Genomic DNA, 20,235 nt, shown 5'->3' with positions numbered 1-20,235 from the left:
CATATGTATTTAAAAAAAAAGAAAAGAAAAGAAAAGAAAAGGAAAACACAGGTATACATATGAAAAAAGTTTAAGTTAAAAAGTTATTATGGAATATATTGTATTAAACCTCTAGGTGTAGTGGTAAGTAGGTTAAAAAAATTAAAAGAACAGGAATTGTGAGAACAAATTAAAAAAAATGAAAAGCTGTACCTATGAAATATACATGTTTGGGGGCAATATTGGGAGCTCAATATGTTCTTTTCCCCTGATGTTGGGGTTTTAGAATTTTATGGGGACCCTGTGGTGGTTTTCTTTTTGTTCTTTTGGCTTTTCTTCTGGGGGAGGGGACTGCCACATTGTTTTTCAGTCAGTTCTACTTGGGCTGAGTCGCCCTGCCCCTTATCAAGGAGCTTGGCTCTATGAAAACCAGTTTTTCAGGCTTTTGTTCTCTGGGGGTTTCTGTTCTTTGGTGGCATTTTGTGGCTTTTAGGAGGTTTGGCAGAAAGCAAACTGTCTGCACCCATACCTCTGCCTCAGAGTGAAGCCTCAGTCTGCTCCCCTCTGAGTGGTCCAGAACACACAGACTCTCCCTCCGCAAACTCCACTGAACACCGCAATCTCCAAAGGTGGTGTGCACCCCCAGCCACTGTCTCAGTGGTCCCTCAAGGCCCCTGCTGGGCTTTGTACCTCCATGCCACTAAAACTGCTAGCGATATTGGTCTGGTCCAGGTGAGCCCAAACCTGGGTGACTGCCATTGCTGGGACTGCTATCTGGGGTCCACGCCCACACTGGGTGTGCCCAGACCTGCGGTTTGCAGGCCACAGAAGGTGGCGACCCAGGGAACCCAACCCGAGTCAGCGCGGGTTCTCTCAGTCCCGGGCTGGGCACGCTCAGAACCTGCGGCCCCACAGGTTGTAGAAGGCTGCAGGTCCAGAGACTGAGCCGGCCCCCACACCTGGCTCTCTCTGGTGCCAGAGAGAGTGTGCCCAGCTTAAGCGGTGGTACAAGCTGTGGAAAGCCACGGGCTCAGAGACAATGGACTGGAGGCCCTACCCAGCTCTCTCTGGGATGGGTGGTCACCAGCGGTGACCATTTTGTGACTGTGGGCTTAGGCCCATGCCCATGACCACCGGATTCTACCAGTTTCCCCTTAAGATTTTTATTTTTATTATTATTATTTTTTTTTTATATGAGTGCTTTAAACTGGACTCCAAGTTAATGCTTGTGCCCAATACAAGGCACTTTCAAACTGTGGTATTACTTTCTAATCGGTCACCTCAGGTGGCTCCTCCCCCTTCTTTTTATCCTCTGATATCAGTCCAAGTGTTCCCACTCCGCTTTACTTCTCCACTGCTGTCTCTGCTCCCACTGAGATCCAGAAGTGTATAATCTTATATCTTAGGCTGATTTTATGGGTGTTCAGAATGTTCTGATAGATATTTAGCTCCCTTTAGGGGACCAGTTGCAACAGGGGCTCCTACTTCTCTGTCATATTGCCCTTCCTATTGTAAGAACTTCTAATAATTCCTATAAGGCAGGTCTACTGGCAACAAAAATTTTCTCAATTTTTGTTTGTTTGAGAAAGTTTGTATTTCTCCTTCACTTTTGATAGATAATTTCATATCTATGAAATCTAGGGTACATAATTCTGCTTTGGTGTTTTTTCTCTCTCTACTTTTAATATTTCACTTTACTCTTTCTTGCTTGCATGTTGCTGAGAAGTCAGATGTAATTTTTATCTTCATTTCTTTATAAATAGTTTTCTTTTTTCTCTTTATTTTTTCAGGATTTTTTTCTTTTATTTTTGTTTTCTTATAGTTTGAAAATGATATACCTAAACAGGCATTTAAAATTTTTTTATTTTGGCACTTACCCTTCTTGGTGTTCTCTAAGCTTCCTGGATCTTTGGTTTGATGTCTGACATTAATTTGGGGTAATTTTTAGTCATTATTATTTCAAATATTTCTTTTGTTCCTTTCTTTCTTTTTTCTCATGGTATTCCCATTATGTGTATGTTACACCTTTTCTAGCTGTCCCAGAGTCCTTGTTTTTCAGTTTTCTTCTCTTTGCTTTTCAGCTTTGGAGGGTTCTATTGATATCTCTTTGATAGCTCAGAGATTCTTTATCATCAGTGTAGCATCTACTAATAAGTCCATCAAAGGCATTCTTTGCTTTTGTTATAATTTTTTAAATTTTTAAAGATTTTATTTATTTATTTGACAGAGAGAGTGTGTGCCTGTGTGTCGTAAGTGAGGGGAGAGGCAGAATGAAAGAATCTTCAAGGTGACTCCCCACTGAGTGCAGAACCCAATGTGGGACTTGATTCTAGAACCCATGGGATCATGACCTAAGCCAAAACCAAGTGTTATACACTTAACTGACTGAGCCTCTCAGGTTCCCCTGTTACAGTGTTTTTATTTTTAGCATTTCTTTTTGATTCTTTCTTAGGAATCCCATCTTTCTGCTTGTTCTTGCACGTTACCTATGTAATCTATTAGAGTCTTTAGGATATTAATCATAGTTATTTTAAATTTCCAGTCTGATTTCAACTGTCCCGCCATGTCTGCTTCTAATGCTTGCTCTTTCTCTTTGAATTGTGTTTTTTTGCCTTTTAATATGCCTTATAATTTTTTCTTCATAGCTGGACATGATGTACCAGACGAAAGGATAAAAATATACTCAATAGGCTTTTAGTAATACAATGGTGAGGCATGGGGGAAGGAAGGGTTTTGTAGTCCTATAATTAGGTTTCAGTCTTTTAATGATTCTCTGCCTTTGTACTGTGAACTTCATAAGTATTTCTCAGTTTTTTTTCCTTCCCTCTTAGGTGGGAAAGGATGGCTAGAGCTGGCTAGAGTTGGGCATTTTCCTTCCCTGTGGTTAGTTAGGCTCCCTTAATACGCTAGGTATTAGGAGGTTAGGATCCGACCTCCTCAGAGCAGGTCTTATCAAGAAGAACATAGTGCTCTAGTGTATTTTAAAACACTTCCCTTTGCCCTTCCTTTGCCAGAGTAGGAAGAAAATTTTCTCCCATATTTATTGTGAGAACATAGGTAAGCTCCTGAAGGCAACACTCAAAAAAGTGCAGGTGGCTCCTATGGTTGAGAACTCCTATGATTAAGAACTCCTCACAGAATTTTTAACTCTCAGACTGCAATGAACCTCCAACAGTTTGTTAATTACAGCACAGAATTTCCAGTGCCAGCAGTGGTTCTCATGGTAGTTTCTTTTCTAACTTACTTACTTACTTTCTCCCTCCCTCTCTCCCTTTCCTTTTTAGGTTTTGTTTATTTTAGAGAAAGCATGAGCGGGAAGAGGCAGAGAGGTAGGGAGAAATAATCTGAAGTGAACTCTGTACTAAGCACAGAGCCCAGTGCAGGCTCTATCCCAACCCAGAGATCATGACCTGAGCTGAAACCAAGAGTGAGATGCCACTGAGCCACCCAGGTATCCCTCCATGGCAGTTTCTGTTTGTGAGTCTCTGCTATCATCTAAGTTGTGACTCCTTGTTTGCCCATCTGTCTCTCCAATCTTGGGGGCTGTAGTTTGCTCTGTGTCCTTATCTCTTTTATGGATTCAAGAAGAGTTGTCAATTTTTCAGTCTGTTCAGCTTTTAATTGTTAGGATGGAGTGGTACATTTGAAGCATCTTACATGTGGAACTGGAATCAGAGATGAAATTCTATAGTCCTTAAACAGAAATTCCCTCTCCTTCATTCACTTAGCATTTGGCAATCAGCTTTCTACTTTTTATCTTCTATGATTATACTTTAGAATCATGAGCAGAATCATGTAATATTTACCTTATTGTGATTAGCTTATTTCACTTAGCATAATATTCTTGTGATTCATCCATGTTGTACTATGTAACAGAATTTCCTTCCTTTTTTCCCCTTAATTAACATGTAATGTATTATTTGTCCCAGGGGTACAGGTCTGTGAATCATCAGGCTTACACATTTCATAGCACTCACCATAGCACATACCCTCCCCAATATCTATAACCCAGACACCCTATCCCTAAACCTCCACCTCCCCAGCAACCCTCAGTTTGTTTCCTGAGATTAAGAGTCTCGTAAGGTTCCCCCACTCCTGATCTCATCATGCTTCATTTTTCCCTTCCCTACCCCCCACAACCCCTGCCCTGCCTCTCAAATTCCTCATATCAGGGAGGTCCTATGATAATTTTCTTTCTCTGATTGGCTTATATTTCTCAGCATAGTATCTTCTGGTTCCATCCACATCATTGCAAATGGCAAGATTTCATTTCTTTTGATGGTTGCCTAGTATTCCATTGTGTATATATACACCACATCTTCTTTATCCACTCATATGTTGATGGACATCTAGCTCTTTCCAAAGCTTGGCTATTGTGGACATTGCAGCTACAAACATTTGAGTGCACATGCCCCTGTGGATCAATACATTTGTATCTTTAGCTTAAATACCCTTTAGTGTGATTGCTAGGTCATAGGATTGGTCTGTTTTCAACTTTTTGAGGAACCTCCATATTGTTTTCCAGAGTGGCTGTACCAGCTTGCATTCCCACCAAGAGTATAGGAAGGTTCCCCTTTTTCCACATCCTTGCCAACATTTGTCATTTCCTGGCTTGTTAATTTTAGCCATTCTGACTGGTGTGAGGTGGTATCCCATTGTGGTTTTGATTTGTATTTCCCTGAGGCCAAGTGATGTGGAGCACTTTTTCATGTGTCTCTTGGACATCTGCATGTCCTCTTTGCAGAAATGTCTGTTCATGTCTTCTGCCCATTTCTTGATTGGATTATTTGTTCTTTGGGTGTTGAGTTTGATAAGTTCTGTATAGATTTTGGAAACTAGCCCTTTATCTGCTATGTCATCTGTGAATATCTTCTCCCATTCTGCCAGTTGTCTTTTGGTTTTGTTGACTGTTTCCTTTGCTGTGCAAAAGCTTTTGATCTTGATGAAGTCCCAATAGTTCATTTTTGCCCTTGCTTTTCTTGCCTTTGGTGATGTTTCTAGGAAGAAATTGCTGCGGCTGAGGTCAAAGAAGTGGCTGCCTGTGTTCTCCTCAAGGATTTTGATGGATTCCTGTCTCACATTGAGGTCATTCATTCATTTTGAATCTATTTTTTGTGTGCAGTATAAGGAAAAGGTGCAGTTTCATTCTTCTGCATGTGGCTGTCCAATTTTCCGAACACAATTTGTTGAAGAGACTGTCTTTTTTCCATTGGACATTTTTTCCTGCTTTGTTGAGATTAGTTGAACACAGAGTTGAAGGTCTATTTCTGGGCTCTTTATTCTGTTCCATTGATCTGTATGTCTGTTTTTGTGCCAGGGCCGTTCTGTCTTGATGATTACAGCTTTGTAATAGAGCTTGAAGTCTGGAATTGTGATGACACCAACTTCAACATTCCTCTGGCTATTTGGGGTCTTTTCTGGTTCCATATACATTTTAGGGTTATTTGTTCCATTTCTTTGAAAAAAAATGGATGGTATTTTGATAGGGATTGAATTAAATGTGTAGATTGCTTTAGGTATCATAGACATTTTCACAATATTTGTTCTTCAAGTCCATGAGCATGGAATGTATTTCCATTTCTTTGTGTCTTCCTCAATTTCTTTCATGAGTACTTTATGGTTTTCTGAGTACAGATTCTTTGCATCTTTGGTTACTTTATTCCTAGGTGTCTTATGGTTTTGGGTGCAATGGTAAATGGGATCAGCTCCTTAATTTATCTTTTTTCTGTCTTGCCATTGGTGTATAGAAATGCAACTGATTTCTGTGCATTGATTTTATATCCTGACACTTTATTGAATTTCTGTATGAGTTCTAGGAGTTTTGGAGTGGAGTCTTTTGGGTATTCCACCTCAAGTATCATCTCTTCTGCAAAGAGTGAGAGTTTGGCTTCTTCTTTGCCTATTCAGATGCCTTTTATTTCTTTTTTTGTCTGATTGCTGAGGCTAGGACTTCTAGTACTATGTTGAATAGCAGTGGTGATAGTGGACAGCCCTGCCATGTTCCTGACCTTAGGGGAAAGCTCTCAGGTTTTCCCCATTGAGAATGATACTTGCTGTGGGTTTTTCATGGATGGTTTTTATGATATTGAGGTACGTACCCTCTATCCCTACATTTTGAAGAGTTTTGATCCAGAAAGGATGCTGTACTTTGTCAAATGCTTTTTAAGCATCTATTGAGAGATTCATATGGTTCTCGTTCTTTCTTTTATTAATGTATTGTATCACATCAATTGATTTGCAGAAGTTGAACCCACCTTGCAGCCCAGGAATAAATCCCACTACGTTGTGGCGAATAATCCTTTTAATGTACTGTTGGATCCTATTGGCTAGTATTATGGTGAGAATTTTTGCATCCATGTTCATTAAGGATATTGGTCTGTAATATTCCTTTTTGTTGGGGTCTTTGTCTGGTTTTGGGATCAAGGTAATTCTGGCCTCATAAAATGAGTTTGGAAGTTTTCCTTCCATTTCTATTTTTGGAACAGTTTCAGGATAATAGGTATTAATTCTTCTTTAAATGTTTGGTAGAATTCCATGGGAAGCCATTTGGCCCTGGGCTCTTATTTGTTGGGAGATTTTTGATGACTGTTTCAATTTCTGTACTGGCTATGGGTCTGTTCAGGTTTTCTATTTCTTTCTGGCTCAGTTTTGGTAGTTTATATGTCTCTATGAATGCATCCATTTTTCCCAGATTGTCAAATTTACTGGCATATAGTTGCTTATAATATGTTTTTATAATTGTTTGTATTTCTTTGGTGTTGGTTGTGATCTCTCTTTGTTCATTCATGATTTTATCAATTTGGGTCCTTTCTCTTTTCTTTTTGATAAGTCTGGCCAGGGGCTTATCAATCTTATTAATTCTTTCAAAGAGCAAGCTCCTAGTTTCGTTGATCTGTTCTACTTTTCTTTTGGTTTCTATTTCATTGATTTCTGCTCTGATCTTTATTATTTCTCTTCTTCTGCCGGATTTAGGCTTTCTTTGCTGTTCTTTAGCTCCTTTAGGTGAAGGGTTAGGTTGCATACTTGAGACCTTTCTTGTTTCTTGAGAAAGGCTTGTATCACTATATGCTTTTCTCTCAGGACTGCCTTTGCTGTGTCCCAAAGATTTTGAACCGTTGTGTTTTCGTTATCATTTGTTTCCATGAATTTTTAAAATTCTTTAATTTCCTGGTTGACCCATTCATTCTTTAATAGGATGCTCTTTAACCTCCATGTATTTGAGTTCTTTCCAACTTTCCTCTTGTGATTGAATTCTAGTTTCAGATCATTGTGGTCCGAAAATATGCAGGGAATGATCCTAATCTTTTGGTATAGGTTGAGACCTGACTTATGACTCAGGATGTGATCTATTCTGGAGAATGTTCCATGTGCACTAGAGAAGAATGTGTATTCTGTTGCTTTGGGATGGAATGTCCTAAATATATCTGTGATGTCCATCTGGTCCGGTGTGTCATTTAAGACCTTTATTCCTTGTTGATCTTTTGCTTAGATTATCTATGCATTTTAGTGAGGGGCTCTTAAAGTCCTGTATTATTATTGTATTATTTTTATGTGTTTCTTTGATTTTGTTATTAATTCCTTTATATAATTGGCTGCTCCTATGTTAGAGGAATAGCTATTTTTAAAATTTTATTTTTTTCCCTTTTATTTTATTTTATTTCTTTTCAGTGTTCCAAAATTCATTGTTTATGGACCACACCCAGTGCTCCATGCAATACATGCCCTCCATAATACCCACCACCAGGCTCACCCAACCCCCCCACTCCCCTCCCCTCCAAACCCTTCAGTTTTTTACTCAGAGTTCAGTCTCTCATGGTTTATCTCCCCCTCTGATTTTCCCCATATTGCTTCTTGTCTCCATCTTCCAATATCCTCCATGTTATTCCTTAAGCTCTACAAGTAAGTGAAACCAAGTGAAACCATATGATACTTGACTTCCTCTGCTGGACTTATTTCATTCAGCATAATCTCTTCTAGTCCTATCCATGTTGATATAAAAGTTAGGTATTCATCCTTTCTGCTGGAAGCACAATACTCCATTGTATATATGGACCATATCTTCTTTATCCATTCGTCCGTTGAAGGGCATCTTGGTTCTTTCCACAGTTTGGTGACTGTGGCCATTGCTGCTATGAACATTGGGGTACAGATGGCCCTTCTTTTCATTACATCTGTATCTTTGGGGTAAATACCCAGTAGTGCAATTCCAGGGTCATAGGGTAGCTCTATTTTGATTTTTTGAGGAATTTCCACACTGTTTTCCAAAGTGGTTGCACCAACTTGCATTACCACCAACAGTGTAAGAGGGCTCTTCTTTCTCCATACCTTCTCCAACATATGATGTTTACTGTCTTGTTAATTTTTGCAATTCTACTTGTATAAAGTGGTATCTCAATGTTGTTTTGATTTGAATCTCCCTGATTGCTAATGATGATGAACATTTTCTTATGTGTCTGTTAGCCATTTGTATGTCTTCTTTGGAGAAATGTCTATTCATGTCTTTTGCCCATTTTCTGACATGATCATCTGTTTTTTGGGTGTGGAGTTTGAGAAGTTCTTTATAGATCTTGGATACCAGCCCTTTGTCTATCATGTCATTTGTAAATATCTTCTCCTATTCCGTGGCTTGCCTCTTTGTTTTGTTGACTGTTTCCTTTGCTGTGGCATAGCTTTTGATCTTGATGAAGTCCCAACAGTTTATTTTTTCTTTTGTTTCCTTTGCCTTTGGAGACATATCATGAAAGAAGTTGCTGTGGGTGATGTCAAAGAGGTTACTGTCTATGTTCTTCTCTGGGATTTTGACAGATTCTTGCCTCACATTGAGGTCTTTTATCTATTTCAAGTTTATCTTTGTGTATGGTGTAAGGGAATGGTTGAGTTTCATTCTTCTACACATAACTGCCCAATTTTTCCAGTACCATTTATTGAAGAGACTGTCTTTTTTCCACTGAATATTTTTTCTTGCTTTGTCAAAGATTATTTGACCGTAGAGCTGAGAGTCCATATGTGGACTCCGTTCTGTTCTACTGGTCTATATGTCTATTTTTGTTCCTGTGCTATGCTGTCCTGGTGATCACAGCTTTGTAGTAAAGCTTGAAATCAGGCAACGTGATGTCCCAGATTTATTTTCCTTTTTCAAAATTTCCTTAGCAATTCAAGGTCTTTTCTGGTTCCATACAAATTTTAGGAATGTTTGTTCTAGCACTTTGAAAAATGTCCATGGAATTTTGACTGGGATGGCATTGAAAAAGTATAGATTGCTCTGGGCAGTATAGACATTTTAAAAATATTTATTCTCCAGACCCATGAGCATGGAATTGTCTTCTATCTTTTTGTGTCTTTAATTTCTTTCATGAGTGTTCTGTAATTCTTCGGCTACAAAGACATCCTTTATTTTTTTGTATAGGTTTATTCCCAGGTATCTTATGGTTCTTGGTGCTATAGTAAATGGAATCAATTCTCTAATTTCCTTTTCTGTATTTTTATTATTTCTGTGTGAGAAAGCAACTGATTTCTGTACATTGATTTTATATCCTGCCACATTACTGAATTGTTATATGAGTTCTAGTAGTTTGGGGTGGGGTCTTTTAGGTTTTCCATATAAAGTATCATGTCATCTGCAAAGAGAGAAAGAGTTTGACTTCTTCATTGCTAATCTGATTATGTTTTATTTCTTTTTGTTGTTTGATTGCTGTTACTAGGACTTTTAGTACTATGTTGAACAACAGTGGTGAGAGTGGGCATCCTTGTCGTGTTCCTGACATCAATGGGAAGGCTGTCAGTTTTTCCCCATTGAGGATGATATTTGCTGTGGGTTTTTCATGGGTAGATTTTATGAAGTTGAGGAATGTTCCCTCTATCCATATATTTTGAAGGGTTTTAATCAGGAACAGATGCTGGATTTTGTCAAATGCTTTTTCTGTATCAATTGAGAGGACCATGTGGTTCTTGTCAATTGCTTTTTCTTCATCGAGAGGACCATGTGGTTTTTCTATCCTCTTATTGATTTGTTCTGTCATATTGATTGATTTGCAAATGTTGAACCACACTTGCATCCCATGGATCAATCCCATCTGGTCATGGTGGATAATCTTTTTAATATACTTTTGGATTCTGGATTAGCTAGAATCTTGTTGAGAATCTTGGCATCCATATTCATCAGGGATATTGGTCTGAAATTCTCCTTTTTGGTGGGGTCTTTGCCTGGTTTGGGGATCAGGGTATGCCCTGAATGAAAATGAAATGAAAGTATTTTTATATTTAAAACAAAATATCTTCTATATTTTAAATTTTTAAAATTTAAAATATTTTAATATTTAAAATTGTTAGAGATATTTTTTCTCTTTTGTTAACTTGCATAATTTCTATTTACTCTCTTTTCAAGTTCACTAATGTTGTCTTATGTCCTCCTCATTCTCTTGACCCTATTCAGTAAGTTTTAAAATTTGCTTATGGTGTTTGTTGAGGTCTACGATTTCCATTTGTTTTTTTTCAAGTTTTCTTTTATTGATACGTTCTGTATTTCCATCCGTTTTGAAAGTGTTCATGATTGTTACAGTACCATTTGTGTCATAGTTGTTGTAAAGATTTTGTCAGATAATTCCAATACTTGGTATCATTTTGAAGTTGATATCTTTTGTCATTGTCTTCTCCCATATGATTTGAAATTTTTCCGGTTCTTCATATGCAGAATAATTTTGAATTATATCCTGGATATTTTACATATTATTATTTGAGACTGGATGTTATTTAAATCCTATGGAGAATGTTTATATTTTTGTTTGAACAGGTAGTTGACCACTGGTTAGTTTCAGGCTGTGGTTCCAATGCCAGTTTAGTTTTAAAAGACTTGGCAGTGCTATTCAGATCTGTCCCACCTATATACTATTCATTAGTGAATCTAGGGCCTACATGAAGGTTTATCTGTTGGTTTAGATCTCAGAGTATTTGGTATTCACACATCCTTAGTTTAGGGATGAGCCCAGGAGTTAATAAAGAGCTTTCTGTGTTTGCCTTTCTTCCCTCTATGAACCTCTTTCATACTTTCCAATTCCCTGGCTCCATTTTTGGTCTTTTGATGGGTTAGCTGATGCTTTAGTTTACCTGCTTTGCTGTACATTTCTGTGGTCTTCTGATGTCCAGGGCTAAGTAGTGATAGAACAGAGAGAGCAAAGAAAGCAATTGAGATTGGCCCCACCCTACTGAATCCCAGATCCTGTGAACAGGGGCAGAAGTTCTCCCTCAGAGTGTTGGTTCCTGTTTGCTTCTGTGCATAGGCACTGAGATGTGAGAGAATGGAGAAATGAAAGGCCAAAAACAAACAAACAATCAAATAAACAACAAACAAAGAATGGTACAGTATCTGTACTATCCCTATATGTTAGGAATTTTCTTTCCTGGTTCTTAAACCTGAGGAAGAGGTCTCCTGAGCTGCCTCTGTCTAAGCTTCAGTGCCTATTTCCAGCTTTCTGGTGAACTGAGTTCAGGGTGGGAAATAGCAGGGGACAAAAAAAAAAAAAAAAAAAAAAAGACAGTATCACTTGTTGGTACCTCAAAATCTGGTCTTCTTTCCCAATCCCCCCAGTAGGGTTTACTCTTCAGCATCTTTTTGTAGCTGTACCATGTATTTTATCAAAATTTTCTAGTTGTATTCAGTGGGAGAAACTGGGTAGAATGTGTTACTGCATTTTGACTGAAACTGGAACTCTTGATTAGGTATAAGTAATTTTTCTACCATAAGAGTAATTCTTGGCATATAAAAATTATTTTTCTTTCGTTGTCAGTGACAGTATACGAAGTGCATGTGGCAACAGGTGAGCGTTGGAATGCTGGAACAGGAGCAAGTGTGTACATTTCTATCTATGGGGAAAAGGGAGATTCAGGATCTAGACAACTATTTCGATCAAAGAACTCCTTCAGTTTTTTAAGAGGACAAGTAAGTGACAAAATCCTTTGTTTGATTTTTTAAAATTGTGGTAAAACAATAAAATAAAACTTTACTAAAGTCATAATTATGTTTAAGTGTTTTTAAGTTCCCTAGTGTTAAGTATATTCACAGTAATCTAGACATTTTTCATCCTGCAAAACTGAAATTCTGTACTGATTAAAGAACTGCATATTTATCCCTCTCCTCAGCCCTTGTCAATCACATTTTACTTTCTGTTTCTATAAATTTGACTACTTCAGATATCTCATATAATTGGAATCACATAATAATTGTCTTTTTGTGACTGGCTTATTCCACTTAGCATAATGTCTTCAATATTCATCCATGCTGTACAGTGTGATAGGATTTCCTTCCTTTTTAAAGCTGGATAGTATTTTATTGTACACATATACCACATTATTTAATCGATTCATACATTGATGGAAATTTTGGTTGTCAAACTCTGGCTTATTAAAAATAATGTAATAAGTGTGCAAATATCCCTTTAGTTCTGTTCATTCAATACTTTTGAATATATGCAGGACAGCTGGATTATATGGAACTTATATTTTTAATTTTTTGAGGAATTGGCATAGTGTTTTCAAAGTAAATGCACCATTTTACAGTCTCACCAACAATGCACAAGGGTTCCAGTTTCTTCACATCCTTGCTAACACTTATTTTTTGTTTTTAAATTTAAATTTTTTTATGTAGTAACCATCCTAATGGATGTGAGGTGTTGTCTCATCATGGTTTTGATTTGCTTCTCTCTACTGTTAAATGTTACTTTCATATCATTTGTGTATCATATTTGCAGAGATGTTTATTCAAGTCCTTGGCTGTTTTAAAATTTAGACATTTGTCTATTTCTTGTTGAGTTGTAGTTCTTTTTCCTTTTTTAAAAGATTTTATTTGTTTGACATAGAGAGAGAGACAGCAAGAACAGGAACACAATCAGGGGGAGTGGGAGAGGGAGAAGCAGGCTTTCCACAGAGAACAGAGCCCAATATGGAGCTTGATCCCAGGACCCTCGGATCACGACCCGAGCTGAAGGCAAGGTGCTTCACGACTGAGCCACTTAGGTACCCCAAGGAGTTCTTTATGTACTCTGGATAAAGCTCTTATCACAAATATGATTTGTAAATATTTTCTTCCATTCTGGAATTTGCCTTTTTATTCTTTTATTTGTATCCTTTGATGCTCAGAAGTTTTTAATTCATGTAGTCTCCTTTGTCTATTTTGCTTTTTTCTTTTTCTATATTTTTGGTATCATATCTAAGAAATCATTGCTAAATCCAGTGTTCCCAAGCTTTCTCCCTATTTTTTTTCTAAGAGTTTTTAGTTTTGATTTTTCTGTTTATAATTTTAATCCATTTTGAGTTAATTTTGTATATGATATAAGGTAAGGGTCCAACTTCATTCTTTTGCATGTGGATATCTAGATTCATTAACAGTATTTTGAAGAGACTTTCTTTTCCCTATTAAGTGGTCGTGACACCTTGGTCAGAGATGTTTGAAAAAAATATAAACATATTATATTTTTCTGGGCTCCCTGTTCTAGAGTATTTGTCTATATATCTGTCTTTATGTTAGTACCATGCTGTTTTAATTACTATAGTTTTGTAATATGTATTAAGATTAAGAAGTGTGAAATTTCTAAGTTTGTTCTTCTTTATATTTATTTGTATTTATTTATGTATTTATTTATTTAATTTTTAATTTTTAATTTTTTTGTAGACATATAATATATTTTTATCCCCAGGGGTACAGGTCTGTGAATCACCAGGTTTACACACTTCACAGCACTCACTACAGCACATACACTCCCCAATGTCCATAACCCTACCACCCTCTCCCTCCCCCCTCCCCCCGGCCACCCTCAGTTTGTTTTGTGACATTAAGAGCCTCTTATGGTTTGTCTCCCTTTCAATCCCATCTTGTTTCATTTATTCTTTTCCTACCCCCCCAAAACCTCCAAGTTGTATCTCCACTACTTCATATCAGGGAGATCATATGATAGTTGTCTTTCCCGATTGACTTATTTCACTAAGCATAATACCCTCTAGTTCCATCCATGTCATTGCAAATGGCAAGATTTCATTTCTTTTGATCTCTGCATAATATTCCTTGTATATATATACCATATCTTCTTTATTGATTTATCTGTTGATGGACATCTAGGTTCTTTCCACAGTTTGGCTATTGTGGACATTGCTTCTATAAACATTCGGGTGCATGTGCCCCTTCAGATCACTACGTTTGTATCTTTAGGGTAAATACCCAGTAGTGCAATTGCTGGTTTGTAGGGTAGCTCTATTTTCAACTTTTTGAGAAACATCCATGCTATTTTCCAGAGTGGTTTTACCAGCTTGCATTCCCACCAACAGGGTTGGAGGGTTCTCCTTTCTCTGCATCCTTTGCAGCATCTGTCATATCCTGATTTGTTATTAATTGGTCATCTTGAATTTGTATGTCCATTTCTCTTAGATTTTTTTTTTTTTTGATAATTCTTCAGATAAGCTCTTTGGCCCTTTCTCTTTCTTCTTCTGTGATTTGCACAATGTATATACCAATCTGCTTGTGGTATTCCATGAATCTCTTCTGTTCTCTTCAGTTTTCTTCATTTTTTTTCTCCCATTATGATGATTTCAAATGGTCTGTCTTCAAGGTTACTTTTTTTTCTTCTGCCTGATCAAATCAGTTTAAATTTATTTCTCAGAAAGTTTAGAGATCTTCATTTCTTTATGATTGGTTTCTGTAATTTATTTTATTCCTTTGATTGAGCTATGTTTCCTTTTTATATGTCTTGTGATCTTTTGTTGAGATTTGGCATTTGAAAAAACAACTATCTTCCCTACTCTTGAAGGACTGCATTTAGAGGGGAAGCCCTCACCAATGAATCTGGTTAGAGTTTTCAGGGCCTCTCATACTATTTTTGGCTATATCCACTCCTCTCTGGGCTTGTATATGTGCTTTTAACTGTCTTAATTTCCCTAAGCTGCTTGCTCCTGTTTCTTCTCCTGTGCTCATATTCTCTTAAGCTCCACCCCTTGTCTGCCTGCTCTGACTTGTCACAGTCCTCCCCTCTGTTTTCATTGGCTTCCAAACTCTGTTGCCATTAGTATTTGAGTTACGTGAGAGAGAAATCAGTTCTTTTTTTTTTTTTTTTTAAGATTTTATTTATTTATTTGACAGAGAGAAATCACAAGTAGATGGAGAGGCAGGCAGAGAGAGAGAGAGAGGGAAGCAGGCTCCCTGCTGAGCAGAGAGCCTGATGCGGGACTCGATCCCAAGACTCTGAGATCATGACCTGAGCCGAAGGCAGCGGCTTAACCCACTGAGCCACCCAGGCGCCCCGAGAAATCAGTTCTTTGAGCAGCTCCCAGAGAAGTCAGAATTTTGTGTACATTATCCACTCCTTTGTTTTTGTCGCAGAAGAGGATCCAGGATATGGAAAGTTTCCTCTCAATTACAACACACTATGCCAAGTAGAGCATGAAAAGGTCACAAGCTTCCCTACCTCTTTTGATGGAGTTCCTTTTTTATTATGCATTCAAGTAGGTACTGCAGCTTCTCATCTGCTGTCCAGAATTTGCACTGAAGTATTATAGCCCATATATTATTGTTAAAATAGTGTCTCCACTGGGGAATGAGGGCTTGGTTTTCCCTAGTCCACCATCTTGCTGAAGTGAAGTCATCCTCTGTTATCTGATTTTTAAATTTACCTTTATATTGTTAAATGTCATTCACTGTATATAGCAACTTTCATTGTCAAATGTGGAAATTGAATATATAATATCATTTTTATTATTACTAATATTAATTATATTTAACTGAGTAAAGCATAAAAGGATCATTACATTTAAATTATTTCAGCTTTTCTTTTTTTGATGACCCAAATAATTTTTAAGTGAGTATGACAGGATATTTTCTTTACATGTTTCCTTTATTTTTCTTGGCATTCTCTATATCAATGATCATAAATATTATAACATAATTTTCTCTGCTCTTATTTTGTTTGCACAGAAATTCTTCCTTTCTATCAGATGTGTGTCATAGATAAAGGGAGGATAATGTTACACATTAATCTGTATTAGGGAGAGACAATATATTTTTTAAGTGAATGGCATTATACGTTATTTATATTCTTTATAGTCCACTTATGTAAAGACAAAGTGGCTGTAAAGTAGTTTTGTGATATATCAGAGGAACTGATTTCTAATCCTCGATCTGTGCCTCACTCTTCCTTTTGTGGAATAAATATTCTTCTCACTGAGTGACTTCTAAGGCTAAAGTAAAATGTATATGAAAATATTTTAAAATGTGTAAGTCACTATATAAATGAAAATGTTATTTTTGTTTTGTTATTTTTCAACTGATATGCTACATCTAATATTTTTTCCTTACATTTTAACCTATAATATTATCTTAGTTTTTATCAAAGGAACTTTGTGCGCCTTACTTTAACCCATATTCTGAATACATAAACCTTTGGAGTAGAAAGATGAATAATTTTTATTGTAGCAGCACATTGGGATTCAGATAGTTGTTATAAATTTCTAATAATTTTTTTCATCAATATCCTAAAGTTACTTTAGAAACATTATATTTGTCAATGGCCTATAAACATTGCTTAAAAAATTTCACCCTAGGGAAGGTATGTATTGGTTATATTCAAAGGACTGAAAAATAAAGGTATATTTTATAATTATTTCATATGTGCTAATATTTGAAACATATATTTGTAGGATCCCCAAATTTATGTTTTTATAATGACATATGGCTAACAAAAATGAGTGGAGTATATTAAAAATCTTATTATGTTCTGCAAATTAACATTGTTTTACCTTTACCTTCAAATTTAGATTTATTGAATGACCCTGATTCTTTTCCCAATCAATTTTTAGTATATATTAATATATAATCTTACTAAAAATCATTCTCATAGTCCAGATATAACTATACTCTTTTGATTTGTTGCAGACTGACACCTTCTCCCTAGAAGCTGTGCACCTTGGGGATTTGTATAAGATTGTCATAGGTCATGATGGGGTTGGCCCAGGTAAAAGTCTTATATAAGTAGATATTCAAGGCTTGATTCCACTCTTTTCATGTAAAACCCTGTGAAAATTTAGTTAATAGTTATGACAAACATATAAGAAATTCATCTTTAAGTATTGACTATCTGAAATTAAAATAATGGACACAAATATTCTTTAAATTTTAAGCAGATGTGGGTTTTTGTTTTGTTTTTTTGGCTGTAGGCTTGTCCAAGAAGATGCTCTGTCTAAAATGCTAGAATGAGTGATGCATAAAATTCAGGGGAATTTGGGATTTATATGCTGTGGCATGTGGTGGCATTCTAACATGCTACTTGTGGATATAGCAACGGTGTCTGCTGGCAGTGATATTTTATGAAGTAGTAGAAACTAGTGTCAACAGTGGCATGTTGAGGAGACTGTCTTGGGAACAAGTTCACAGCTGTGTTTCCTGCTGCTATTTTGTTTATGCTTCTCTCTCAATTTTCCCATCAGTTCAGCGAGATAACCTACAACTTCCCAATAAGTTCATTTTCAGCTACTGTGTAAAACAAACATAAGATAAGCAAAATTCTTCCAACAAAAGATAAGAGTACTAATGTGTACATACCACAAAATGGATAAAACATCACACAAGAGGATAAATTCTTTCACTAAAAAGTATCAATGCATAATTGTCAAAGTGTTAAAAACAAAGTTTTTTTTTTTTTTTACCAGTATATACTGGAAATGTGTTTAAATAATTAATGAGAATACTAGCAAGGTGAGAAAACTTGCACAAAGGAAGTTACATGAAACTGAAAAATATATTCCTATAATCAGTGAAAACAAAAAGAATGTTGAGTGAGATTGATAAATTAAATTTAAAATGTGACTAATGTCGTAAGACAGTAAAAACATACCTGTGATGTTGTTTTCTCTCTTGGTTGTAATTTGTTTATAATTTGACCAGACTCAAATCTTTTGCAGTTTATTTTCTATCAGTTGATGGCTAATTTTATAATCTGGGCTCTTATCCATAGTAAATACTATGTTAAATCGCATTTTGCTTCTGTAGGGAGTCACATGACTATCAGGCAGGCTAGTTAGACAATGCTTTAGTACAACATTAATAGGACATGTAAATGTGCACAAGCTAACACAAGCAACTAATTCAATTTTATAAATATTTTTGGTGGATCTACTATGTACAAAGTGCTGTACTGAGTGCTCTCTATAGTAAATACAAGGATGATTAAGATGGGATGCCTGCCCTTTAGTATACCAAGAGGTAGCAAGATGATTTTAAATCCCAAAAGTTTGATACAACAGTTTGCTTCCTGATTCTAGTTGGAAGTCCTGTCTTTTTTCCTCCAAATTCTGATTTTCTTAGTTTACCTAAATAGAATCTAAGTAAATGAGATATTATTGCTGTGACATAATGAAGAGTAGTAAGGTGACTAACATAACACAAGAAAAAAAATAACCAATTTACTATTTCAATAAAAGACCCCCACCCCAAAAATGTTAACCAGTAGCACATATTTGAATTCAGAACCTGTCAGTTGTTGACTTTTTGATCTTGAGCAAGTAACTTAAAAACTCTCTGAGTTTCAGTTTGTCATCTGTAAAATGAATGAATACTTTGTATAGTTATTGTGAGGATTATGTGAGGTTGTTTGTGAATGGCTGTGCAGAGGGCACCTGGCTGGCTCTGTTGGTAGATCTCTTGATCTTGGGGTGGTGAGTTTGAGCCCACATTGGGTATAAAGATTACTTGAAAATAAAATCTTAAAAAAAAAAAAAGAATGGCAAAGCAGTATACACTTGACAGTGAATTATCAATAGATAGTAATTAGAACTTTTTAATTTGCATTTTAAATACAAATTCAACGTATAGTTTTATAAAATTAATCTATTTTCTTCCATTTCTACATTTTACCCACATGCATTTTAAGGAGGAAATGAAAAATTCCTTTTATAATCTTGCCTCCTTCAACTCTTCTCCAGCTCTTTATTTTTAAAATCAGCAGATATTTATCTAAGAACATTTTTAGGAGTTGGTGGTGATGGAAATGGCCAGGGCAAGCAGGTTGTGTTTCCCACTGGTTAAGAAGGAAAAGGAAAAGGTAGCCAGCCTTTTTTTCCTTAGCTGGTTGTGCTACTTCCCTTGGGTTCAGTCAGCCAACATTCATTGAATCTTTGCCGCATGTGACTTACAGTCCTCATTTTAGGAGTGGAAAAGTGTCTCCTTCATACGGCCACTTCTCTTCCACCACCCTGGATATTTGGCTTTATATAGTGTATTCTGTAGGGAAATAGAACTCAGTATTTACCAACCCCCTGACCAAAAGTGATTAAGCTGTAGGTCATTTTTTTTTTTAACTTAAAAAATACTGTTATTTTAAACTTACATCCGTTTTGTAATTCAAGAAGTAATAACATGCTAAGAATACTTTCTGAAATAGTTTCAAACTGCTTCATTATTGCTATTACAAATTTTTCTCTCAGAAAGTCTTATTCAGAGTATCCTCAGTCATTATTTGTTTATAAGAGATGAAGAACATTAAAGTTACTGAAGAAATCCTAGTAGATCTAAGTTGCAGAGAAATTTGGGATCACTTGTTGGGTAACTGGGTAAATTACTGTTTCTTCTAGTAACAGAGGGTGAGGATCTCAGTGGTTAAAGTTTACCAGTAATCAAATGGTTTCAATTTCTCTTAAACCTTAGTCCTTTTGATAACATCTCAGAGGGAGAGTTTACAGGATGAAAAGGACATTATTCGATTAAAAAAGATAATTTTAGGGGCGCCTGGGTGGCTCAGTGGGTTAAGCCGCTGCCTTCGGCTCAGGTCATGATCTCAGGGTCCTGGGATGGAGTCCCGCATCGGGCTCTCTGCTCAGCAGGGAGCCTGCTTCCTCCTCTCTCTCTGCCTGCCTCTCTGCCTACTTGTGATCTCTCTCTTCAAATAAATAAAACCTTAAAAAAAAAGATAATTTTAAAAATGTGGTAGCATTTTGTAGCAGAGAGAAGTTTAAACACAAAAAATGTTGGGAGGGGTAATGCACAAAAACAAAGACATATTTGTTTAAGTACCCTACATTATGTGAATATAATTCCCCCTTCTGTTAAGGCTATAAACTACAGTGTATAAATATGTGTATTGGATATTACAAACTGCTATGCTTCTTTATATGTGAGACTTACCACAAAGCATTTTGAAATCATATTACATTCTTTTGGGTATGTGGTAGTAGATTTGGTTTTCTGATATAATAATCTCTGTTTAATGTATATAATACAATGTTTTT

At 36.3% G+C, this 20,235-nt stretch overlaps 1 protein-coding gene across 1 annotated transcript in view; it reads left to right on the top strand.

The window, feature by feature from the left end:
* Positions 1–20,235, top strand: part of RP1 (RP1 axonemal microtubule associated) — a 363,653-nt gene that overhangs the window by 123,360 nt on the left and 220,058 nt on the right. The window contains exons 7-8 of the mRNA XM_059166436.1: positions 11,763–11,914; positions 16,889–16,967. Coding sequence (XP_059022419.1) covers positions 11,763–11,914; positions 16,889–16,967 — 231 coding nt within the window. The remainder of the gene's footprint in view (positions 1–11,762; positions 11,915–16,888; positions 16,968–20,235) is intronic.

The sequence above is a fragment of the Mustela lutreola genome, chromosome 3 (genome assembly GCF_030435805.1).
Source record: "Mustela lutreola isolate mMusLut2 chromosome 3, mMusLut2.pri, whole genome shotgun sequence".
Classification (NCBI taxonomy): domain Eukaryota; kingdom Metazoa; phylum Chordata; class Mammalia; order Carnivora; family Mustelidae; genus Mustela; species Mustela lutreola.
This window is presented reverse-complemented; position numbering and strand designations above follow the sequence as displayed.